Below are 26,401 nucleotides of genomic sequence, written 5' to 3' on the forward strand. Positions count from 1 at the left end.
GCCTTGAGGACCCCAAATGCCAGCTGTTTTTCAGCCGAGCGCTTGGTAGCTGTGATGCTTCAGCTGTGAGCCGGTTGGTTGCTGTGGTAATGTCCCGCCCCTCCTCCACTGTAATTGGACGGCCGTGTGAAGACTGTGACATTGACGAGCGGAGCTTCTCACTCAAAGTTAAATATAGTTTTCAGCGCGGAGCTGCTTGCTTATTGGAAAAACGAGCGTGTCGCAACGCATCGCTTTCATTATGCATAGGCTTATGGTTATTGTCAAAATAGTTTTTCCAACTTGTCATCCTGGCATATTGTACAGTTAAAATTAAATAAAATGAAAAATACACTGCTGTGGACGTTTTTTACTTCATTAATGTGTTTTACTGTGTTGGAATAAGGATGCGAGTAGGATTCGGTATTCGGTTTCGGATTCGGCCGAATCTTAAACGGTGGATTCGGGATTCGGCCGAACCTAAAAAATCTGGATTCGGTGCATCCCTATTAATGACATTATTTTCATTTTTGGGTAAACTATCCCTTTAAGGGTACTGCCCCAGTGACAAATTAGGGTACATATTTTGACCATTTTTTACAGTTTATGGCATACAGTACTCTTTATGTCAACAGTTTTATTTGGGTCTGTTTTTAGTTCTTTTACGCAAGTTTGGGAGAAACATTTGAGACAAATGTTGTTCTGTATTTCTATACCTTCATTAGAGACAGTCTCAGCATCTTTTCTTTTGCCATGGTAGTGTTATGTTTTTACTCTTCTTCCCCCCTCCCCTCTCTCTTTAGATATTCTTTTCATAACTTTCTAGGTCTGACCCCCTCCCAACACGCACTGTGTTATAAATAAGAGCATAACTTTACTTTTGCTTATGTGAGCAGAACAAGGTTCAGTACTAAATGTCTGTCTCTCCACAGTGCGAATGCTTTTAATACACGGCAGCATTTAATGACGCATTCTCTATGCACATTCTGGGATTTCAGAGACAAGTCTCACAAGCTGTCTTTCGAGAAACACTTACATGGCAATGTTGGTATATTCATTTATGATGCACAATTGCTATTAATCTGTTTTGACAATATGACAACTCAGAATGCAAAAATTTGCCAGGCAGGAAATTGGTTATGTACTGAAATCACAAGAAAACAACATTTTGCACATGAAGGGTTATTTAAGATTTTAACTAATGTCATGCAGAGTCAGACTTTTTATTGCCTATAAAAGGTCCAATGATGCCTGTAATCAAAACGCTTGTCCAAAAAATGGAGTATTAAAATAAAAACAAATCAACATTTACAGTAAGTTACAGAACTAAACCCACTAAACTCCCTACAGTAAATGAATGTCAATGAAAAAGTGATACTATAAATAAACTAGAATAATGAAGATGCAATTAAAATATTAAAAACTGAAAAATGGCATAAGATTTTCTTTAAAAACTGGACTACACAGGTTCTGTTAGCAACTTTATCAGTGTATTCATAAAGGGCCACTCTACTTTTTTTTTTAAATATGCTCATTTTCCAGCTCCCCTATAGTTAAACATTTGATTTTTATCATTTTGGAATTAGCTCACCTCTGGATCTGGCGGTACCACTTTTATCATAGCTTAGCATAATCCATTGAATCTGATTAGACCATTAGCATCATGTTAAAAAATAACCAAAGAGTTTCAATATTTTTCCTATTTAAAACTTGACTCTTCTGTAGTAACAGGGCTCCAGACTGCCACCAAATGGGGGCATTTTGGCACTAAAATTTCAGAGTGCGCCACTGAATTTTACATCTAGTTGCACATGTGCGACCAGTAAATTTGACCTTTTTTGTGATGTGACACTGAATTTGAAAACAGCACATTGTGCTTTCTGCATCTATCATTAAAGTATTTATTAGTAATACAGTGAAAATTAGTAGAAATGTGAATATTTGGTTAGCATGTTGATTTACAATGTGTGCCCCTACATTTTCTGCTTGCGCCCCTAAAATTTTCAGTTGGGGGCCACTGTGCTCCTAGTGAAAAAAGTTAGTCTGAAGCCCTGAGTAACATTGTGTACTAAGACCGACAGAAAAGTAGAAGTTGCTATTGAAAGTTACCAAGGGGACTATTTTCAGGCGCTGCGTAATATCACAACGCCTTTTGCAGTCATGTTACGGCAGCAAAGTCCTCGATTATTACGCCAGAATGAGAGTATAGTTCCTATCCATATCGGCCTAGAAAATTTAACTTCTAATTGTCTGTCGGTCTTAGTACACGATGTAACTACAGAAGCGTCAAGTTTTAAATAGGAAAAATATTGAAACTCTTTGGGGTTTTTTTGAGGGTGATGCTAATGGTCTAATCAGATTCAATGGATTATGCTAAGCTATGCTAAAAGTGTTACTGCAAGACCCGAAGATCAACTGAATGGATTCCAAAATGGTAAAAATCAAATGTTTAACTTTAGGGGAGCTGGAAAATGAGCATATTTTCAAAAAAGTGGAGTGTCCCTTTAAGTTATTTAGGTAACACAAATGCAATATTGAGGTTCGAAGCTTTCAAATGATGCCATATATGTTGATGATTTGTTGATGTGATGATGATGATTGTGATAATGCAATATTCGGAGGGTGGCAGAGTTTATTACAGGCATAGTTTAAAAATGAATGAAATGCCATCAGTTATGGCATTATTTCCTCTCCCTCATTATTTCCTCTTCCAAATGTGACTCCTATGTCTGTCCATGATATAAGGATGAGAAAATAATGTCTTTTTGTGATTTTTTTTGGTGCCTCCTGTGGGTAAAATTATTGTGCAGATTCTCCACATTGTGGATTAGGAAACCTAAAAATGCATTTTGGAACATGATATTTTCCCTTAACAATGTCACATGGGAAATGTTATAAACTGCGTCAACATGATTTCTGCTAAAATATCATTCTACAATTCTATGTGAGCATCTGGTTGAAATAAGCAATATCAAAGACCATATCTATTACATTAGTAACTAACATTTTTACTTGATGTGTGTGTTTGAAACAGACAGCAACTTCATCCTGGCCAATGCACAAGTGTCCAAAGGTTTCCCAATCGTGTACTGCTCGGATGGATTCTGTGAGCTTACGGGATTCGCACGCACTGAGGTCATGCAGCAGAGCTGTGCGTGCAAGTTTCTATATGGACCGGAGACCAGCGAGCACATTATACGTCATGTGGATGCTGCGCTTGAGGAGAAGAGCGAACTTAAAGAAGAGATAATGTTTTACAAAAAGAGTGGTAAGGACAAAAAAAACATTACAAACATTGCAATTAAACCAAAATACATTTTTTGAGATAATTTTAATGTAAGAGCCAACCTACTATTTAACAAAGGATAAACTAATGTATTGGCTGACTGGCTTAGTAAGGTTGTTTCATTTGCAGGGATCTCTACTATTTTTAGCACTGTATATTAGCAGAAGTTCCACTGTTATAACACAGACAAGTACTGTAAGGTCGATCTGGTACTAGTAATAGGTGGTATTATATAACACAAAGGAAATCTCTTGACTGTTGAAGGGGCAGATGGTTCTTACTAGACTTTGTTTGCGAGAAGCACCAGAGAGAGACACTAAAGTCAAATTAAAAACTGCAGTTCAGCAGGTGTGTCATTTTATTTTTGGGAATTGTGATCACACGGAGAGGAGCCCATAGCTATGAAGTCATAGAGTACTACCCCACAATATTAGCTTTTACAAATTTGCACATGATTTTCCATTATAAAGTGCATACTTGATTAACCATGATTTAATATGTACCATGATAATACCATGTGTTTTGGATTTGCACCAAAGTAGTCAGTGGCGGCTCATGACTGCTCATCCGAGAGGCGCAAATTCAAAATATGTGTTCGGAGTGTCGTGTGTGTTGCTCTTGATTTCAAAATATGTGTTTGTTGCGTCATGTGCATCACGTGTCTGTCAAAATAAGTGCCTGCTGCACACGCGTCAAAACCGTTTATAATAAAAGAGACGCGTACGTTCACAAAATACACGCAAGACACTCCCTTAACAGTAAACTCTAATTACGCATGATATTATGCGAGTATCTGGCAAACGCGAGCGTCTCTTTTATCATAAACCCTTTAGATGCATCTGCAACAGGCACTTATTTTGAAAAGATCGCTCGACACGCAGAACACATATTTAGAAATTACGAACCACTCACACGACGGGCTACATACATGTTGTGACAAATTTTGCGTAAAATGAAGTTACCGGCCGCCACTGGTAGTAGCCCCACAGTATTTTTAGTATGTTCTGAATAATACACTCAAAACATTTGAGTTGATTTAGTTCACGGTTGGGTAAAATTCGGACAAACCCAACTTTAAATTCCTAGAAAATGTCCCCGATTGACCCAACCCTGATTTGAAACAACCCAGTATTATTTAGAGCAGTGGTTCTCAAACTGGGGTCCGGGGCCCCCAGGGGGTCCGTGAGATGGTGCCGGGGGGCCCCAGTTTTATGACATTTTATAAAATACATTAATTTATTATGAATTCTGTGAAATTAAACCTAAAAAAATAAGGCAGCACTACTTTGTATAATTTAAAGAAGTTTTAGAACTGTTTTTTGTCATAAATTTTCTTTGGGGGGGCGGCGAAGGAATGCACCGTACAAAAGGGGGCCGCACGCTGAAAAAGTTTAGAGAACCTAAATATGGTAATCATTCAATACCAATATATGTCAAAATACCATGCTGTTACCGTCTAATGCATCACTGTACTATGGTACAGGCTTAGTACTTTTTGATATGATAATTTTGTTACGTTCTTTACTCAGACAGCAATATAAATCCAACATAAAGATTTAAAACACATCTGACTGTGGCGTTTTACTCTGCGCTGTACCTCCATCTCTTTCTCTGTCACTGTACCCTTTTCTCATTCTCACCCCCCCCCCTTTGTTCTTTATTGAATGGGACATCTCCAGCGCACTTGTTCTAGATAGTGTTATTATTTCACTCCTCCTTTCTTCTCCATAATGGTGAGGCTTTTTCGTAAGGAAATGAGAGTTTTCACAAAGACTTTACCAGCTGTGAGCAATCAGACGGGATTCCCCCAGAGGCTTTAAGTAACGTCTACCGGTGAAAGTGCACACACAGAAAGCTGAAAACACAATTGAGCACACATATAAGTGCCCTATCGCAGACATACACCCACACCACTCAATACATGCCGAGACAAACAAGCGCTTTCTCACATACACACACCTACAAAATTGGATACAATAACAGTGTTTTTTTTCTGGGTGTCCTGGTCTTGTTTTCACTATCAATGTTCTGTCAGGTAACCTACAGTACAGCATGTGCTTCTTACAGTAGGCGGCCACATCACCAACAATATAATATAATAGAGTAGATTGATTTTTATATATATGTGTGTGTGCGTGTGTTGTTATTTTGTTATATATATGGGTGCGTGTTAAAACTATATATATTATTTAGCATATGCAATATTTTACATTACTATATACAGTATTTTAATGCATGTAATATTTTCTATTTTTGCAGCTTAGTCCCTAATACTTTTATTGAAGGTCTGAATGTGTATATGTTTTGGCATGTTTTATAGTACATCAAGCACTTATGTCGTTAAAATAGCAAAACAATACGATATCAAGGTAGGGGTTAGATGAGGTAGCTATAGCTCTTAAAGGCAACAACTGCAATTTGTCGCTTTTTACTGTTTATATATTGCGCAATAAATGTTCTTCCCTACATTTCTCTGCAGGTAGTGTTTTCTGGTGTCTGCTGGATATTGTGCCTATAAAAAATGAGAAAGGAGATGTGGTCCTTCTTCTCGCCTCTTTTAAAGACATCACCGACACCAAAGCCAAATCTATCCTTGAGGAGAAAAAAGAAGGTTAGCCAATGATGGATGATGTGTGTGTATGTGTGTGTGAATCTATTACATGACGATAAATGATTTTTTTCTCTGAAATGTCTATAAGGTTGTATTTACAGTATGTGCTTGTAAAAGGATAGTGAGATGAAAAATCTCCGTTTATGGTTTAAGGAGTAACCCAGATCAAATTTGGCCTTAAGCTTTAATGGAAAGCATTGTGCCAAGCAGAAAATCCCAGTGCAACTGTATTTCCTCACCTTCCCTCTTGTACCTTTTCTCATATTATCTTGTACTTTTCTCTCTTTCTCTTGCTTGCTCACTTACACTCTTGTAATTTTTGCTTTAAATGAGCTTTTTTGACATATCATAAACCTTACATTAATGGGATAGTTCACCCAAAAATAAATTCTTTCACCCTCATGTTTTCTAAGCCTGTATGAATTAGATGCTGTCTCTAATTGGGTCAATGGGTACCGTCAACTGCGTACTTACCGGGCCCAGTATCATACACCTGGCGCAATGCGAGGTGCAAGTGTTTTTTGCTGGTTTCAGCACGACGCAGTTATAATTTTCACGTCCAGCTTCACGTTGTTTAAATAGCAAATGCTTTTGCGCCCATAAGTGCACCCATGGGCGTGCTGGTCTGAAAAAAGAGGTGAGTTCAGGTGCATTGTTGGCGCAATGACCAAACACCCTTGACCAACCAAAACCTGGTCGCAATACTGTTTTTGTAATGTAAAGAGCGAGTTAGTAATATGCGCCTATAAATGAGACGACAGTCTGCGTTTGCTTATTACACACATCATGGACAGCACACAAATCTTTTTAAATATAAAAATTAAAGAAGTAAAATGTTAAAGATTATTACTTATTTTCTTGGACTTAAAAGAGGAATGATTATGGGACGTTAGACGGCGTAAAGAGCTGCTTTACCTGTAGCCTGGAAAGTAATTAAATGTTTTGCTTTAAACCAATGGAAATATTGCATTTATTTTGATTTTTTTTTTTAAATGCTACCCCACGGATTTATTGAATATGATGACTTTGTACCTCTGGCTCTCCACACGTTTGTAAATACTTTATCTCCTGTTTGTATTTTTAGAGTTCAAACCTTTTCTTGCATATTTGTAAATTATTCTTTGAGATTACACATCATGTAGGCTATCCATACATTTACAGCAATTAAAGAGACGGTAAAAGCGGGGTTACTCTTTGGTTGGGTTCATCTGCCAGCTTACTTCATGTTGACTTGAGTTGATTTGAGAGCAGGTTGAGCGGTAAAAGAAGTTATTAGGCTTGTTCAACTTTATGCAGCGGTGCAAGAATCGACAGCAGGATGACGTCAAAGTACCACGAGAGCGATTCGCGAAATCATACGGAGGAGTTTGCTTTTAAATCGCTCTTGCGGAACTTTGATGTCATCCGGCTGTCGGTTCTTGCGGCGCCACATGAAGTCGAACAAACCTGAAGGCTGCGTCGGTCAGTGGTTAGTGGGTGGAGCTAATGACTCATTTTTGCGCAGTGCTTTTAAAGGGGATGAGAGCTTGCTTTTAAAGGGGATGAAAGCTAAAACTTTCATTGGTTTATTGCACATTACGCCAAAACACACCCATTACTCATTACAAGAATAGGAACAACCCTTTCAGATTGTTAAATTAGCAAAAGTGGATTCGTACAGATCCTTTTAGAATGTGCGTTGTGCGCTTTAGACCGTGCGCATAGATCGTTAAAATAGGGCCCACCATCTTTATCAAAATAATTTCTTTTGTGTTCAACAGATCATATACAACATAATGGGGTGGTTTCCCGGACCAGGATTAGCTTAATCCAGGACTACGCCTTAGTTTAATTAGGAAATATAACTAGTTTTAACAAACATGCCTTACTAAAACATTACCTGTGTGCATTTTGAGGTAAAACAAAGGGCACTGATATATTTTGAGATATGTAAGTGCAAGTTGTTTTCAGTTTGGAGAGCTCTAAAAAGTGTTTAAGTCTAGGACTAGTCTAATCCCTGTCCGGGAAACTGCCCCAATGAGGAGTAAATAATGACAGATTTTTCATTTTTGGTGGAACTATCCCTTTAATATTGCCAAAGTAATTGCATCATACCTTGCAAAGAAAATGGGGCAAAACAAAGCACATAGTTTATGAGAAATATCAGATACAATATACAGAGTAATTGAATTTATTGAAGGTATGACTGATGACTTTAAAGAATAAACATTGAAAACATAAGAAAACAATAAAAATGAAAGATAGAAATAAATGACAAAAAACACATACAACAGTGGCTGATCACGTTTAGGAGAAATATGCATGTAGTCAACACATCCTCACCCCATGTCGTCAATATTTGACGACACTTGACCATTCGTCAATATGTGACGGGGAGGGTATACCTTTCGCGTCATTTTTTGACGAACTGGGGACTTCAATACTATTACGTCCGTTGCATTCTCTTTCCTATTTTCTTACCATTTTCGCGTCAGTTTAGGGTTAGATTACGCAAAATTAAACAGTGTACGCGAAATTAAACAGTTGTCACCTGGCGTTGGGGTTAGAGTTAGGTACGACAGTTGTCACCTGGCGTTGGGGTTAGAGTTAGGTTTGGGTAGGGATGTCATTATGTAAATCTAACCCTAAACCGACGCGAAAATTGTAAGAAAATAGGAAAGAGAATGCAACGGACGTAATAGTATTGAAGTCCCCAGTTCGTCAAAAAATGACGCGAAAGGTATACCCTCCCCGTCACATATTGACGAATGGTCAAGTGTCGTCAAATATTGACGACATGGGGTGAGGATGGGTTGATGTAGTCCAACTTTAAAATTAACAGAAGCAGTTATCTTTTAAATCACAATGTTTGTTTATGCCTCCCCAATGGCATCACAAAATTTGGGGTCACGTGATTTTTGATGCAGTTGTTTTTACATTTTATTCAATTTAATTTGAATTGCTATTAAAACACAATCTGTAGTTTTTTTATTCTGACCAGTACATTATTTCAGTTTTAGTCTCCCACAATCAAATAAATAGACCTGTTTTTTTTAAGACTGAAAATAGCTGCCGGAAAGTATTCCCACTATAATCACAGTGGGGACTTTTCTATCACTCACTGTCTCTGATATAGTGGTAGACACTGAACTGCTAACACAGCAGTCTTTATACATTCCCTTAGCAGTTTTTCATTATTTGGTACCACTCAAATATGTGGTGTGCATGTTTAAATTTGTGGTAGAACGGTTACATAGTTTGTGCGCTATGTTAAGAAAGTGCAGCTTTGTCTTATTACTGCCTTGATCACAATCTCTTCCTGTGGCAGTCATGTTCTCCTATCTCTCTCTGTCTCTCTCATGACCTGAGCCTCTAGTAAATTGGGAGTACATTTATTAGGATCTATAATAAGTGTTATGCCGCTACACTCCCCATTGACAGGAGTCTTTTATGGATCAGTTTCTCGTTCCCATCACCCCTCTTTTCCACTGGCCCGGCAGGCTAATATGATCTTTTTCCCTCTCTTCCAAATCTTCTCACTCTCCCTTTCTTTTCTTAGCCTCTTGTCTCTCTCTTTTTCTCTATCTCTTTCTCTCCTTCTCCCTCCATCCCTCTAGTTCTTCTCCCAATCCTGCTGCACAGGTTTCCCTTGGTACCTTATTCGGCAGGGTAGCAATGAGTGACATTTTCCCCTGTTGCCCTTGGCAATTGAGACTGGCAACCAAGCTGTCTTCTGCTTTCCTCAGCTGGTTGATTTAAAAATTCTACACACCACACACACACACACACACACACACACACACACACACACACACACACACACACACACACACACACACACACACACACTTATTGACAATATCCACAGAGATATAGCACATTGATAAAATCCTTGTCTATTTATGCTATAACCAATGCACTACCATTTTTTATGACAGTTTCTGGCTTTGCTAGCAGATATACCAATATTTTTCCTACCTGCTTAGGATTTTTTGTCATAACATAGTTGAAGCATGTGTATTGTGTCTACACTATTAGAAAAAAAATGGTCTGATGCTGTCACTGGGGGAAGTAGGCAATACCCTTGAAAAATGTCCTATATGTGCCATTAGGTACAGATATGTATACATTTGGTACCAATATGTACCTCTGTGGTACTAATATGAAGGTGCAAAGCTGTGTTTTTGTAAAGGTACCACTCCAGTGACAGATGGAGTATATATTTTACCATTTTTTTCTGACTTATTTGTGGAGAGCGACTGGCAAGATGTCCACCTATGACTTCCACCTAAATTGTAAATTCCACTTGACTCTGGCTACCAGTAGCAAGCACAATAACAAACATATGTTGTTTGCCTGTGATGTAAATGAAAATCTATTGTCTTTTAAAATATCTCTTATATATCCCATGCATTAATACAAAATGTATATTGTTCTCTGATACCTACATATGAGGTATGTGACTTTATTAAAAGCAGAAATGATCGAGAGATTTTAAAATGTCCACTTACAGCCCTAGAATTTGTCCCCAGAATAAAATGGTCTATTATTACAGTACCTTATTTGAAAGGGCCATAAATAATATTGTTGAGCTCTACTCTGATTGGTTGTTTCTCAGAGCAGCTTATTTCAGTAGCTATGTGTGTGTGCAAGAAGAAGATACAGATTTTGGGTAGTTTGTTAATGGACGTTTCTGAATGGTAAGGGTTTTTTTTCCGGTATGGACCTGCAAAATGTAACTAATGTCAGTAGTAGAACTTCATGCTAAACTTTAGCATATAGCATTAAAGGTTGGGTATCACATTTTGAAAAATGCTAACTGTAGCCGACTAGCAATGAAATCACAATCCCACCCTCCATTCAAATCACCATCCAAAGTCACGCCTCTTTCAAAACACATGAACATGCACAGATCAGACGGTCACATCTCATGTCTCATTCACCAGTGAGAAAACTTTGCAGTCCAAAGTGAATAACATTACAAAATAACCAACATAAACAACTGGTTTACATCAGAATTAATTAAAGCTCACGTAACACGCTGTTTCTACATTTCTGATGTTAATCTGGAGTACCTGTAGAGTAGTATTACATCCTTTATATCCCAGAAGAGTCTTTAGTTTAATCAGATTTATAAAAGAAAGATAAGCTTTACCGAATCTTTCCGATAACGTACGAAAAAATGAAGAAGGAGGAGTTATACCGCAGGAGGAGCGAGTACGAGTCATGCAACACTATACAACAATGTTTTAACTTATGATTCACTACATGTTTGTGTCATTTATATAATATGCACACAACTATTTCCAATATAAGTCTTACTTACCTCGTGCAACTCGTCATGACCTGGTTGGGAAAATCCAGTGCATCAAACATGCACGCAAAACTCCACTGCTACCCCGGATAATAAACTATATCCATTGTTTTCATAAGGCTGACTTCATCTTTCGTGCCATTGTTGACTTTTGAAATTAAACAAAGCTGAGTGGCGTGATAAGCTGTTTGCAAGCTCTAGTGTCTCCCGCTGATTGACAGGTGGGCGGGGGTTTCCAGGGGAAGTGCCCATATAAAGAAGTGATATGTATAGAAACCCCTGAAACGTCAGTTGGACCTGTAATCAAAAAAGAACTTTCCGAAACTTGTACGAACCCTGGCGAAGTGCATTCAGCACAGAAATACTCTGTAACATGTCCAACTGCTTTTTTTGACACTTTGCTTACGTTTACCATAAGGAAACAACTCTATAACTGTGTCAATAAGTCAGAATGCTTGAAATACCATTGAACCACCCCTTTAAAGCACACGTTCGGTTGTGTAGATGTAACTATATTGTTACGCTAATCCGTAAGTGAACAGAAATTTCATAAGCAACACAATGTTTCATCAATGTAGAATATCTGAATCCATCTCAATACAAACATATCGCGTACCTACCTTAGCAAAATAAACAGTGCAACGACCCTTTCAGACTCTTTGCCTCCTGCAGCTGTTTGCATCTCGTGGTAAAGCAGTAAAGTTGCCGATGTTAATTTGGGTTTTTGCTCTGTGCTGATCCAGGCAGTTTTTGCTGTTGTTGTTAAAAAAACATGTCTTTCATTTTGTGGCTCCTGTGCGGGTTGTCAATTCAGGAAAGTTTGCCATTCTCCCTCTGTTTACAGACGGGAGGTGAACGCGCCGATGACGTATGGTGTCTGTCTGTGTGCCGTAATTCAAATTACGCTTACGGATAAGGTACAAAAAAGGCAACGTCCGTTCGGAACGAGATCTATGATTGGTTGAACATTTTTGGTCCTATACGCCTTTCACAGATGACATAAATTTCTACAAATACATTTGAACAACTTAACATAGTGACTGCTATCAGGATGTGAGGAGACTTTTAACCAGCATAACTAAAAATGTTTCTGGATCAAATGAGATACCCTGCCTTTAACTAGCATGTAACAGTAACTTTGTTTTTAGCATTGTAATAACATTGTTTTTAATTTATTGTGTAATTTAATGTTGAGGGCATACATCACCACTGTAAAGTCACAGTCTGTGTTATGTTGAGATTGGTCTGTTTTTCAGCGGTCTTTTGCATGCACGAGGTTTACATAAGAAGAAGGAATCAATCGTGTTTGAGGCTCACGATATGTCATTACCATGTACAGAACTCTTGTTATTCATCTAAGCATTCAGGCAACAAAATTTCTTGAACGAGGTAGTGTAAAACAGGTCATCAACAAAAAGGAACTTATTCCTGTTTAGCTTTTGTGTAGTATGGAGGTCAGTAATAAAAAAAACAGGTCTCTCTGAATAAATGCCCACTCAATAATAGTGGTAACATTTGCATGAAAATATTGATGGAGAACCGTGGCTTTTTTCATCAAGTAGCAAAAATCACTTTCTGAATTATAGGCTACATTCTTTCTTCAATGAAATGATTTTCATTGAATGTTCTAGAGAGAAATTAAATGTTGTTAAGAGATGATGATTCAAATGTTTTACTTAACCACATATTAGAGGAATATTTTTAGTTTTTCTCTGCCAATGTCATGTCATGTTGTCTTGGTTCTCAGGTCTTAGGAATCTTATGGCGCTTTTCCATTGCATAGTACCCCACAGTTTGGGTCGGGTCAGCTTACTTTTATGAGCTTTTCCACTGGGTGCAGTACGTAGTACCCGATACTTTTTAGTACCACCTTGGTCGGGGTTCCAAGCGACCCAAGCTGATACCAAAAGTGTGCAAACATCTATTTGTGGTGGTCAATTTTGATTTTGTGCCGGACTGAGAAATAAATGAATGTTGGGGATGTTTAGCATTTCAACAACGCTCTCACTTGTATGATACAGCTGCAGGCAGCGCAAATATAACGACACGCCTATAATCCCTCCCACTCTGAAGTGTTACTAAACTTGATGGAAAAGCTAACCAAGGCAAAGTAAAGTGAGCTGACCCGACCTGACCCAAACCAAACCGTGGGGTATATGCAATGGAAAAGCGACATAAGTCACACTTTTATTAAATTTTTTAAGTTAAGACAAGATGTCACGAACACGCTATTTGGTATAATCATTTTGTAAATCTAATGTCATATATGTTATTAAAAGACATATTTATATAAAATGTTTGTGTAATATTAAACTGTACCTGTCAAACTGATTTGCAGCATTCGGGTTACCGTGTGTTATTAGTTTTGAGTGGTTGTTATCTGGAAATAACAAACCTGCAAAAATTCAATCAGAATCAAGCATTCCAACGAGCCGTGAAATAAAACTATATAACATACACTAAGTCCATAAAAATGTGGTACATGTATAAAATTAAGCCCAGTGTAAGTCATTGGGGAATACATAAATGACTTACATAGATATGTAAAAATCTATTTTAAAAAGGTACAAACTTTCTTTTAAATGTGTGGCCTCAATTATACCCCGTTTTGCTAGATTAATGATGTAAAACATTTTAGCCCCACTCTCCCTTGTGTTTTTATTTCTTGATAGATTGTATCCCACAATGCCCTTGACTTTCATAACCATAATCCAACCGTTTTACAGGGTGCCATCGGGAAAAGGTCAAGGGCGGGTCTCCGTTCGGCTCCACTCGACTGCGATCCAGCACGGTTTTGTACCAGATTACAGGACACCTGCACAACCGTCAAAAACAGAGTAAAATTAAACTTAATAAGGTGAGGTTGTACAAATACTGAGGATGTAGAAAAATCTAAAAAAAAAAAACACTGAACCAATTTATCTTTGTATTTTTTGGTAACAGAATGTGTTTGGTGATCCACCGGCCCTTCCTGAATATAAAGTCGCCGATGCCAAGAAGTCAAAATTCATTCTTCTACACTTTAGCACCTTCAAAGCAGGCTGGGATTGGCTGATACTTTTGGCAACGTTTTATGTTGCTGTGACCGTGCCGTACAATGTTTGTTTTATTGGTGATCACGACTTCACTCGTAGCACCACGGTCACCGACATTGCCGTTGAGATTCTTTTTATAATAGGTAAGGTTTTTATATTTTGCATATGTCTTGATGGCATTTGACATCATGTATTTTTTTATATAACACATCAAAATCTTACACAATCATAGTAATGTCTCTAAATCAGAAAAAAAAGTTTTGCATTGGTATATTAAATAATTTTTTTTTAAATACTTTTACATTTTGTGTGATATTATAGCCATTGCCTAATATTTCTCTGATGTCATCCCTGTTTAATATTATAAAAGAAAAAGCATAAATGCAAGATTAGTGGTACTCAAATGGTTTTGCTTCAGCACCCAGATTTTACTTTAAATATGAAATCTAACATTTAAAAAATATTGTATTAAAACAAAAATGCCCCCAAAACCAAACTTTGAGATGACATTGGCTGAACTTAAAACTAGAAACTGTGTAAATGCATAAGCAATCTTTACTCCCTGTTAGTTTTAGTTTAAGTTTAAATTAAGTACACTCTTAGAAAGGATGTGTTAATTTTTTACACGTCTTTGTGCGTTAAGATTTTAACACATAATGTGTAATTTTAACACATTATGTGTCATTTTGTGTTGATTTTGTGTTAAAATATAACACAAGTTGTGTTAAAAGTAACACAAAATGTGTTGTTTCAATAATAACACAGTGATGGGTGAATTCTGGGACAACGCATTTAAGGTGTCGTCCCACAATCAACACTAATTTGTTGTTTTTAACACATTCGTTCTAAGAGAGTATGTTAACAGTATGTACTGTATTTACTACAGTATGTATTTAGCTATGCATGGCAATTGCATTTTGTTATTTTTTACAATTTTTTCTTTCTTTTTTTTCTTTTCGTCAGAACAGACACATGCTGAGAACCACTTTATAGAGGATCAGTTATAAGTTCATACCTAAATGGATTTCACAGATCACAACACTCACATTAAATAAGTACTTTGAGACTCTTTGTGAATTTAACTTAGGCTTTATGACTGATAAAGCCTCATGTTCAGATTTGGTGACAGGCCATGAATATTTCATTATCCTTTGGTTGTTACTCTCCGATCGGACTCTCCTGATATAAAAGCTAGCAGAAAGCATTTTTGCTGTAATACAGAAAATGCCTCAGTGAACAAACTGTTATTCATTGAATTATGCTGATGGTGTATTTTGTGTCTCTCACTTCGCCAGACATTGTGTTCAGTTTCCGCACCACATACGTGAGCAAGTCGGGACAGGTGATCTTCGACGCACGACAGATTTGCATCCATTACATGACCACATGGTTCATCATCGACCTGGTCGCCGCCCTACCCTTTGATCTTCTTTACGCTTTCAGAGTCAGCGTGGTGAGTAATGCATATTTAAAACGTATGTATCAAAACAAACCTGTGGGAAGTTTCAAATGCATTTTCAATGTGATATTGCAAAACAGCAGGCGCTGAATTTATTCCTGCTCTGCAGAACTGAAAGGCCTTCACAAAGTCGTACACATCTGCTTTCCCTTAAGTGTATTTGCTTATTAAATATTTCGGATAAGTTGAAGGTATTTTCAGCTAGCAACACTTATAATCAAAAACGCTCAAAGAATTTTCCTCGCAATTAAAGTTAGCTTAAAAAAAACGAATTGGTTCTTGTATTTATATTCACTTGATGTTATTAAATTAGTTATGCCTACCAGATTTAATGAAACCAGGATACAAGCTGCAGCTTCTCAGAACGTATGCATTGCCTTTCCTCTTTTGAAGAAAATTGAATCTAATATTTAGCTTTTTCGGAATATTGGATATAATAATATGTTTCTGGAATAAAACTTGAATTAAGAATATAATTTGAGGACTACATTAAATAAACTATGAAGCAAGAAGCAAAATTATCTATCTAAATGTATTTTAATCAGACTGATATATATTAGTCACAAGCAATCTTTGATCTTCAATCTTGGATATTAAGTCTCTCCAGCACTGTCTATTTATCTCAATGATCTTGCCCTTAAGTGTTTAACAAAATATTGAGCAGATACTCCCTGCTGAGATTAAGCCGAGTGTGACCCTGAGTGGGTGGACCGTGAAGTCCTTTAGATGACATCATGAATGTACAACTTTTAATAAGTGATCCTGGGTCACTTATTAAATAGGCTGACACCGGCACTGCCGATTCGTCTACGAAAGCAGAGGTCACAGCAGGTCACCGTTTTAATTCATAAAAAAGACAATCAGCCAATCCAGACTGGCAAAATCGATCAGTGCCACTTGGGTACACATATACAGTGATGACACGCGCAGTAATGAAACTCTGCATCCTTCTGTATGGCAAAACATGAGAAACGAGTGCTTCAAATCCACTGAGGCTTATTATATTGGACAGAGGGAAATACAGTACTATGCTTTAGTGTTGCTGTAATACAGAGCTTGTTGCATCTGGGCTGTTCCCTTCAATCTGCTCCAATTACAGGTTTCCCCTCTGCTCCTCTGGTATCCGTGCACATCCGCCCTTCAGTTTTAGTATGCGCACACTTGATTTCATTTGAATGACTTTCCATTGAACCTATAATTTTTATATGCTGAGGAAGTGATATTTTTTCTCTACTAACCCTACACCTACTGCAAACCTTAATAAACCGTTTTGCCTTTTTACATTTTTACTTAGTGGTTATTTGCTCATTAAGCTGAATAAATAGTTTTCTTTATTTCGTTTGCCTGCATCCGCCTACACATTCTCAACTGTATGAGTGTATTATTTGGTAATACGCTTTGACACATTACCCAATAAACCTCGGCGTATGGACCCCTGTCACCGCCTCACCCCTCTCCACCCTCAATTTCACACTTCTTTTGTTATTCTCGAGTTCAGCCTTTGCATATTACTAATGGCATTCGTGTTTTTATTTCGTTTGATTCTGAGACCGTGATCTTTCGCTGTTTATTAATATTTGATAGTGAAGTGAAACATTACAGTCATTGCAACGTGTATTATTATTTAATGCTGCAGGGATGTGAAAATGTGGGTTCTCATGGGGACTGTCTGTCTGATTATAATATGAGAGGCGGTGATGAATATTGTCTGTTAGTTACCGCCTGAAGCTCAGGACAAACTCACCTAATCATTTTGCGTGTGTGTGTGTGTGAAAGGTAATACAAAGTACAAGTATGATCTTATTTTTATGCATATATTCCATACTAAATTTATAAGCAATAATTATTGAATATATATTAGCTTTTTAAATTTTAACATGATTTCTTACTTAGACTTACTGTATGGATGTAAAGAAATGCACAGTAATAATGTATAAAAGGATGGATCCTGCTAAAAAAAACTTTAGCAGGGCCCAAAAGAATCTTTTTGCATAAAAGTTTTGCATTTATATATAATATATAGTATTGATATTAATCGCAATGAATCGCATACAAAATAAAAGTTTGTATTTGCATATAAAAGGATGAATTATGGTCATCCTGCTAAAAAAAAACTTTAGCAGGGCCCAAAAGAATCTTTTTGCATGAAAGTTTTGCATTTATATATAATATATAGTATTGATATAAATCGCAATTAATCGCATACAAAATAAAAGTTTATATATATACACACACATGTAAAAGTTTCTTAAATACATACATGCATGTTTGTGTATTTATATATACAAAATAATTACACACAGTGCACACACCCATATTATGCAAAAACAAACTTTTATTTTGCATGCGCTTAAACATCTTTTTGGTCATTAATATACAATCTAAAACCAAACGGTGCTATAGACGGTTTCATCGGATGCACGTGATACACGTCTGGATCCGAACCTTACTTCCGGTTTCGTTTTTTAATGGTCTGACTAGTTGCTAAAATGATCTCTTGAACAAATGCCTCGTCGAAAATAACAAATGTTTTGGTTTCCTAGGTAATCTATGTGTTGTTTTTTGTGCTTGTTATATAAGTAAACTACGTTTAAAGAACTTTGTTGTTATTTATTATTAGCGGAAGTTACGTGCGGATCGTGATCGCGCTTGTTTATGTTGTTACTGCTGAAACCGTCTATATAGCACCAAAAATGGTTCTTTGCTCGTAATCATAGAAGAACCGTTTTTAGTGCTATATAGCACCGGTAAAGCACCTGTGTAGAACCATATGGGGGCCATATAGCACCACTATAGCACCAAATATGGTTCTACATGGCACTATGTGGTTCTACACAGATGCTTCACAGGTGCTTCACCGGTGCTATATGGCACGAAAAACGGTTCTTCTATGATTACGAGCAAAGAACCACTTTTGGTGCTATATAGCACCATTTTTTTTAGAGTGTACCTTAGTATGCAATGTAAGCACTATACCATTTAAGTACTGTTGAATTATCTGACAGTTTACATCACTATACCATGGTACAGCTATGGTACTATATTTTTTTGTTTTGTTTTTTGGAAGTATTAACATGTATTAAAGGGACACAAGGCAAGTCTGAGTATTATTTCTCTACTAGCTCCCCCTAGTGTCTGGGAGTAAATGCTTTCTATATCTGAGACTTTACGAGACTGAAGGACACCGGGTCGGATACAGCGAACTTGCAAGTGGGGTATTCTTCCTACAGACGGTAGGGGCGGGCGAGAGAGTCTTCATTCGTCATGTAATGAGTCATTTAACCATATACCGACTTACGAAGATGATTTATTAACATAAAAATGCTGCCTTGTGTCCCTTTAATTAAATGCAATGACCTAACTTTTACATTTAGATTTGTGCATTTGACAGATGTTTTTTATCCAAGCTATATTTTTTATCAGTATGTTAGTATGTGTGTCACTTCCACTGTTTAAAAATGAAATAAAAAATGCTGTGTTGTTTTTAACCAGGGCTGGGAAAAATTAGACAGAACACACTACTGAGTTAAAAATGATCCAATGCTGGGTTGTTTTAACCCAATTGCTGAAAAGTTTCAACACATGATTGGGCAACAACAACCCAGCATTGGGTAACTTTTAACCCAGCAATGCACTTTTCAAAATAGAGGTACAAAAGTTGTCATTGAAACAGTACCTTTAAACAAAGTCCTAATATGCACCATTTTGTTGTACTTTTTTTACTTTTTATGTACTTTTGAGGTACCAGTATGTACCTTTTGTGTACATAAATGTACTTTTAGTTAGGGCTGCACGATAAATCGCATAAGATTGTCACGTGCCTCTCGTCAGTAAAGCCGTAGTTCTAATCGCCTGCGATTATGAATGCAATATTTTCTAGCTTTTCAGTGAACTTCGGCTCTTTGTAGTAAACGTCGCTCTATCTGAAACCAGGTGATGGTGATTTACTACTAATCAAGGAAAAGGCTTTACAGACGAGAGGCTTGTGACAATCGCATGCGATTTATCATGCAGCCCTACTTTTAGTGTACGGCTCCAGTGACAACTTCTGCACCTTCTTGTACTTTTTTTCTACGAGCGTGTGTTCTGTGCAATATTTACCCAGCCCTGAGTTAAAAACAAGCCGGTATTTTATAGTCCTCAGTCTTATATGTTACACCTGGTTCCCACTATATTCCTTTATTTGCTAAAATATACCTGGTTCCATTTTTATCGCTGTAGTCTATAGAAAACTGGCAGTTAACTAGCATGTGCCCTTCACAACCCCCAAACGCACACTCAGCAAATCCTCCACATCTACTGTGAGAATCCCTGAATGACGTCTTTTCTCTTCCAGGTGTCAGTTGTCCATCTGCTGAAGACCGTACGCTTGCTGAGGCTCCTCCGTCTGCTACAGAAGATGGACCGATACTCACAGCACAGTACGGTGGTGCTGACACTGCTAATGTCCATGTTTGCACTGCTGGCTCACTGGATGGCCTGCATCTGGTACATCATTGGCAAAAAAGAGGTGGAGGGCAACGCAGACTCTTGGGATATAGGTAAGAAAGTAATTTGATAGTCAAGCATGCAAAATTCCCACAAACATACATAAAAAAATTTTTTTGCACACATACTGTATACAGTGTATGTCTTTAAACATGCATATGAAATGGCATAAAATTAAACATATTATTATAATATTTTTTCCCTGAGGTCAACTTATATAATTCTTAATAAACTGTTTAAATGCATTTCTCTCTTCTTTTTATTGTTTGAAACACAAATTTTTCCTACTAACTTGAACTTTGTGTGCATCTTATAAAAAGCAAAGCTGTAATGATTGAGCAGTTATTTCCACTGAAAAAAAAACCATATGGTATGTTATTTAATTTTGAAGTCTGGGTCTGTCGACTGTAATGTATAATTTGATCTGATCGATTCCTAATGAAACCGTCTGTGAAATATCAGCTCGGAATAGATTGGTTAAAATTGCATTATGAACATAATACGGATGGATTTAATCTTACGCTGCTATGTGAGTGAGAGCGAAAGAGAGAGAGTGTGTGATAAAGACATCAGACGATAATGAAAAGAGCAGAATTTATAGTTACAGTAGAAAAGAGATAAGACTGACACTCCTAGATGTGTTTTAGACTCATAGTGGACAAGCAGAAAGATAGGAAAAATGCACTAGAGATTGCAAGCAGTCAAGTGAGCAACAGAATGTAAAAAAAGTGGGTGAACATCAGCAAACCAGTCACCCCAACGCTGTGCCGCTGGCCTTCCTCTTCATCTTGTCTGTAGGAGGGGCTGTAATTAGGCCCAGTGTGCTGCTCTGTGGTTCGTAATGACAGACCGCTGTAAAAGTACCAGCATTCCCACTGCCCTGGTCCCTGATCAGTATTGAGGGAAAGCTGCTCTTCCACTTTGCATCCAACGACTGACCCTCAGCCTGCTCTGATGGGCAGTTACTATAGCAACGCTGGAATCTCCTCTCTGGTACCCTGATTTAGAATGTGGGGATGGATGGTACCTACTTTTCAGCAAGCACAAGGGTTGCTTTATGAAAAAACATCTGTGTCTGAGTATGCATCCAAACAATGCATGATTATAAAAGAACTGTTATGGTGAGACTGAAACAATTGATGTGCTATTCTGCCTTGTTGTACCCAAGGTTACCCAATACTAAACTTTCTGTGGCAATACCATTGTACGTTGTTTCGGATTGAAATACTGCTGTGTTGTGTGATTACCATATTTATATCCACCGGTTTCTTTACGTAAATGTGGGCGCCATCTATAAGCTTTCTTGTTTATGACTTCCGGTGAGCCACTAAAGCTAATGGTAGTCTATTGCGAAGGACACAAGTGTGCCGTTTTGACTGGCTGTTTAATGTTTATTATGAAATCCAGGATGACCGACATAATTTGTGCATAATAGATAATACAAACGCAGTAAATCTCTATAAAACATTTGTTTTAACCATAATCCATACAAAAGAACTAAATATGTATGTGGCGCACACGCACTCATGATCTGTATTTACAAATCCATTCAGTAAAACCTTTCATAGAAACTGCCAGTAAACAATAAATACAATAATATTTTAAAAACAAGTAATATTATTCTGATAAAAATATGCTGATTTAGCTGATTTATTTATTCTGCTACTATATATTATTTCAAAAATGCGATTACAGTACAAAATATATATGACATAATCTGCTTAGTTAATGTTTATAATAGTTCGTAATGTGTTATGCGGGTACTTTTGTTATGTTTTAAATGAAAAAGCAAATACTTTAAAAAGTAAGCAAATTATTTCATAAGTTCATGTCTCCACCTGCGTAAGAAGCGATGTAATAATATTTTCATAAAACGAAAACAATACTCAATACATGTAGTAGTTTAATATGTTTATTATGGTTTGTTCAAATAACTTACAATGTGTTGAATGAGAAAGATACTGCTGACGGTGTCGGATCGCGAGAACCTCGACGTGTCGCCATAAACAGGTCCATTAAAAATTGTCATTTAAAAAAAACCTCACACCAGAGGGACAGTTGTGACATTTTAAACCAGCCACTGAAAAGTTAAAAACACAAAGTCTTGGTAAATTCTATGTACAAACACTCGACTGACTTTCCCATTGTAAAGATACTAGTATGTCTATTTGCGCATTAAAGACCGTCACCTCTGATTAACAACACGAAATGATTGAATATATCATCATATATCAAGCCACTTCTTAATTTCATCCTCTCACTGGTTCATACATGACAGGTGTAGTAAATATTAACTGTTTAAATCATGTTTTTTGCGTGCTCCCACTACACTGTTTTCTACCGGCTGGCTATTGAACCGGAAGTCTCGGACCGGAAAGGAAATATGTCACATCACTTACTTCCGCGTTAGAGAAAAAGGTGGATAATGTCAAAAGTTTGAACACACTATTTTTTAATAGTTTATTATAGAATATTGAACTCATCAAAACTATGGAATAACAAACATGGGACATTGTACCACCAAATGTAGCACACATATATTATAAAAATATTTTTAATGCCAAAAATCATTAGGATATTATGTAAAGATGTGGTCAAGATATTTTGTCAATTTTACTACAGTAAATACATCAAAACTTCATTTTTGTGAGTGTATGCTATACATCAATAAAACCATACATCAATGGAAAGCTTATTTTTACATCCTTTCATATTATGTATAAATCTCATAAAAAAAAGCTTATCAGCAAGAAGTTTTTTGAAGTTTCACCCTGAGATGCATTTTAAACAATATTGATGTTCACATTTATTCTTGGCTATTAAAGGCTGCTTTTTCCTCAATATTTAATAATAAAATAAATATGAAACTAAGTAAATAAAAATCTCTCTGCGGGACGGATTATATTTGATATTTTATAAGCACTTTTTGTACTATTGCCTCCCTACGACACATCGCTTTTATAGTTTCCTAATCTTTGTTTCCTAAAAAAGTTGCTTTAGACAAATGTAATATTCAGTCTAAGTCATCTATTTTAAATATATATATATTTATTTTCTTTTTTAGTTATCTAATGAAAGAAATTTTTATATTTTTGTCTAAAAAACTAATTTCAAACATTTAATAACATCTCACTTTTCTTTTTCTTGGTCTTACGTCGTTCTCCTCAGGCTGGCTGCATGAGCTCGGGAAGCGGTTGGAGTCTCCATACGAGGGGATGAGCGCGGCCCCGGTCAATGGAACGGCTAGCAATGGACCGTCTTTACGAAGCATCTACATAGCCGCGCTGTACTTCACCCTCAGCAGCCTGACCAGCGTGGGCTTCGGAAATGTCTCTGCCAACACAGATGCAGAAAAGATCTTCTCCATCTGCACCATGCTCATCGGAGGTTTGTGTGTGTTTGTACAGGCAGGTTGAAGTTTTAGAGGTTCATTTAGATATAATTCACGGTATGACAAGCTCGGATTATCTACTTAATCCATAAACTTAATGCTGGGTGTGTGTTTTACTTATCCTTATTTTAAAACCGAAAGTGAGGTTGCATCTGTGTTGGGTTGTACAAGACAAATGATTATACCAAAAAGGTAGGCTATAAATATCTCTTAAAAAAACAAAACACAATTCAGGTCAGACAATATGCACCGTACAACAGGCAACATGTCATTGTGTTTTGTGTGTTTACACATGTTTGTCTGTCGACACATGGGAATATGTGAGGCCACACCAGCTGCTTGCATTGAAAATTTATGGCCTTTATTTTGTGAAATGTCACCCGTCGCCACAGGGCAATTCTGCCCCCTTCCCAAACATACAGTAATACCCAATCGCACACAGCAACACGTATCTACACATTAAATAATCACCTGCGTATCATAGAGTAAGTGAAATTATACTTTAAAAGACATACTTGACCTTACCTTTATCTGCCATGCAATAGTTCCTTATCCCATTTTATCTATTTATCTAAAAACAGCGATGATTTAGTTTTTTTCCTAGCAAATTTATACATACATGTATACATGTACAGTACATTTTATTAATGTAGGCCTGTGTTTAATTGTATCTTTTGCAGCGTTGATGCACGCTCTGGTCTTTGGCAATGTGACAGCCATCATCCAGCGCATGTACTCGCGCTGGTCCTCTTACCACACACGCACTAAAGACCTGAAAGATTTCATCCGTGTGCACCACCTGCCCCAGAGCCTCAAACAGCGCATGCTGGAATACTTTCAGACCACCTGGTCTGTCAACAACGGCATCGACTCGAACGAGGTAACAGACTGCAGAGGTAAATCAGTGCTCCAAGCTCACCTGGCAGAGCAATGCATTAACAGCTAAAAAGGTCATGGGTTTGAACTCAGGTGATATGTATAGCTTTTAATGCACTGTAGGTTGATGCAGAACACAGCTGGACTGTGCAAGGCAAGCCAACTTTGCCATTTTATTTTGAACGTCACTCTAATGTCGCATATTGGTGTGTATATACAAAATATTATATTACACTATAAAAGTGCTATCTTTAGGTTTCTATTAATTCATGAAAGCTTAATAACATACCTCAGCTATAATGAAGGGAATTACAAAGGCAAGTACAGTGCACATAGAGGAGGGTGACAACTTTCTATGTTACAGTATGTCCTTGAGCCCAGGACATTATTCCAGAGTCGAGGAGATGGTGTAAAAAAGAGATGGAATCTAAACATCTTGCTAAATCACAGATTTATGAATAATAGATGGCTGAGGCTGATGGCCGGGGAGGTGGAGAAAGAGAAATATGGGGAAGGGGAGATGTGTGTGTGTGAGTGAAGGGGAGAGTGACAGATGTCATCCAGTCAGGCTGAGGATGTGTGAATCTGGATGGATGAATGAGACATGACCGAAATGCTTGCTTTTTAGGGGTAAAAACTCAAAGTGACATGTACAATAGTGCTGCCTCACGATGAGTCACAATTAGTCGTGTTTGCAGACACACACACGCATACATGTAAAATGTAATATATATATATATATATATATATATGTGTGTGTAAATATAATATATATATTTATATAATAAATATTTATATTTATATATAATATAAATTATATATAAATATAAACATGTATATACACGTGGAAATGTTTCTTAATTATATACATGTGTATGTGTGTGTGTATTTATATTACATTTTATACATATTATTATACACAGTACACACACATAAATTATGTAAACAAAAACTTTTATTCTGCAAATGATTAGTCACGACTAATCGTGAGGCAGCACTAATGCAAAATAACTTTAATGCAAGTTTAATTAGGGGTGTGCATTGGCACTGCCCTCACAATTCGATTCAATTACGATTCACCAGGTAACGATTCAATTTGATTCTACGATGCATCATAATTCTACTGTACACAGCAACTGTTTTTATTCAGTCAAGTACAACTATTCTCAACAAAAACGGAAGCTTAGCTTTAAGACAATGACAATTATATACCTGAGATGAGAATTTACACACAGCGTAAGTCTTGTCTAGTTTCCCATTAACTTCGTAGAATCCGAAATGTGCCCGTATGTCCACTTTCCACGGAAAAGGGTGGGTTTTTATTTACCCGTCTATCACAGTCATCTCTCTCTGCCTCAGCCATCTTGATTGTTGTTGTTATGCCCCCGGAAGTAATTGAAACTTCACAACTTTATTGTCCACTCGAGGCCAGAAAATAAACAGTGACATAATCGATTATGGCACTTTGCTGCATCGATGCTGAATCGTGCATGCGCGCATTGCCGAATCGATTATTGTTGACACCCCTAAGTTTAATGAATCTAATATATAATTACATAAAAGTACATAGTAAGCAGATGAGGGCACAGATGATGTCATTGATGTCTTGTTCATTTTACCTTTTTTCTTTCCTGTGTTTTCTCTCCAGCTATTAAAGGATTTTCCCGATGAGATGCGTTCAGACATTGCAATGCATCTAAATAAAGAAATCCTGGAGCTGTCGGTCTTCTCTTCTCTCAGTCGCGGGTGTCTTCGTTCTCTGTCTCTGCACATAAAGACGACGTTCTGCGCGCCGGGCGAGTATCTGCTGCGGCAGGGAGATGCTCTGCAGGCCCTTTTCTTTGTCTGTTCTGGATCTATGGAGGTGCTAAAGGACAACATGGTGCTAGCTATCCTTGGTTAGTTTACACAGAGTTACAGTTTTAATCATGCTAAGTGTTTGCCATATTATTTGCTTCAATTTGCATGTTTACTGAGACTAAA

At 37.2% G+C, this 26,401-nt stretch overlaps 1 protein-coding gene across 2 annotated transcripts in view; it reads left to right on the plus strand.

The window, feature by feature from the left end:
• kcnh8 (potassium voltage-gated channel, subfamily H (eag-related), member 8) overlaps window positions 1–26,401 on the plus strand; it is a 61,600-nt gene that overhangs the window by 16,789 nt on the left and 18,410 nt on the right. For both annotated transcript variants that reach the window (XM_055220162.2, XM_055220161.2), the window contains exons 2-10: window positions 3,014–3,247; window positions 5,745–5,876; window positions 13,896–14,026; window positions 14,113–14,347; window positions 15,500–15,657; window positions 20,000–20,204; window positions 23,320–23,538; window positions 24,223–24,422; window positions 26,067–26,316. In XM_055220162.2, coding sequence (XP_055076137.1) covers window positions 3,118–3,247; window positions 5,745–5,876; window positions 13,896–14,026; window positions 14,113–14,347; window positions 15,500–15,657; window positions 20,000–20,204; window positions 23,320–23,538; window positions 24,223–24,422; window positions 26,067–26,316 — 1,660 coding nt within the window. In that variant the 5' untranslated portion in view covers window positions 3,014–3,117. The remainder of the gene's footprint in view (window positions 1–3,013; window positions 3,248–5,744; window positions 5,877–13,895; window positions 14,027–14,112; window positions 14,348–15,499; window positions 15,658–19,999; window positions 20,205–23,319; window positions 23,539–24,222; window positions 24,423–26,066; window positions 26,317–26,401) is intronic.

Source organism: Misgurnus anguillicaudatus, chromosome 20 (genome assembly GCF_027580225.2).
Source record: "Misgurnus anguillicaudatus chromosome 20, ASM2758022v2, whole genome shotgun sequence".
Lineage (NCBI taxonomy): Eukaryota > Metazoa > Chordata > Actinopteri > Cypriniformes > Cobitidae > Misgurnus > Misgurnus anguillicaudatus.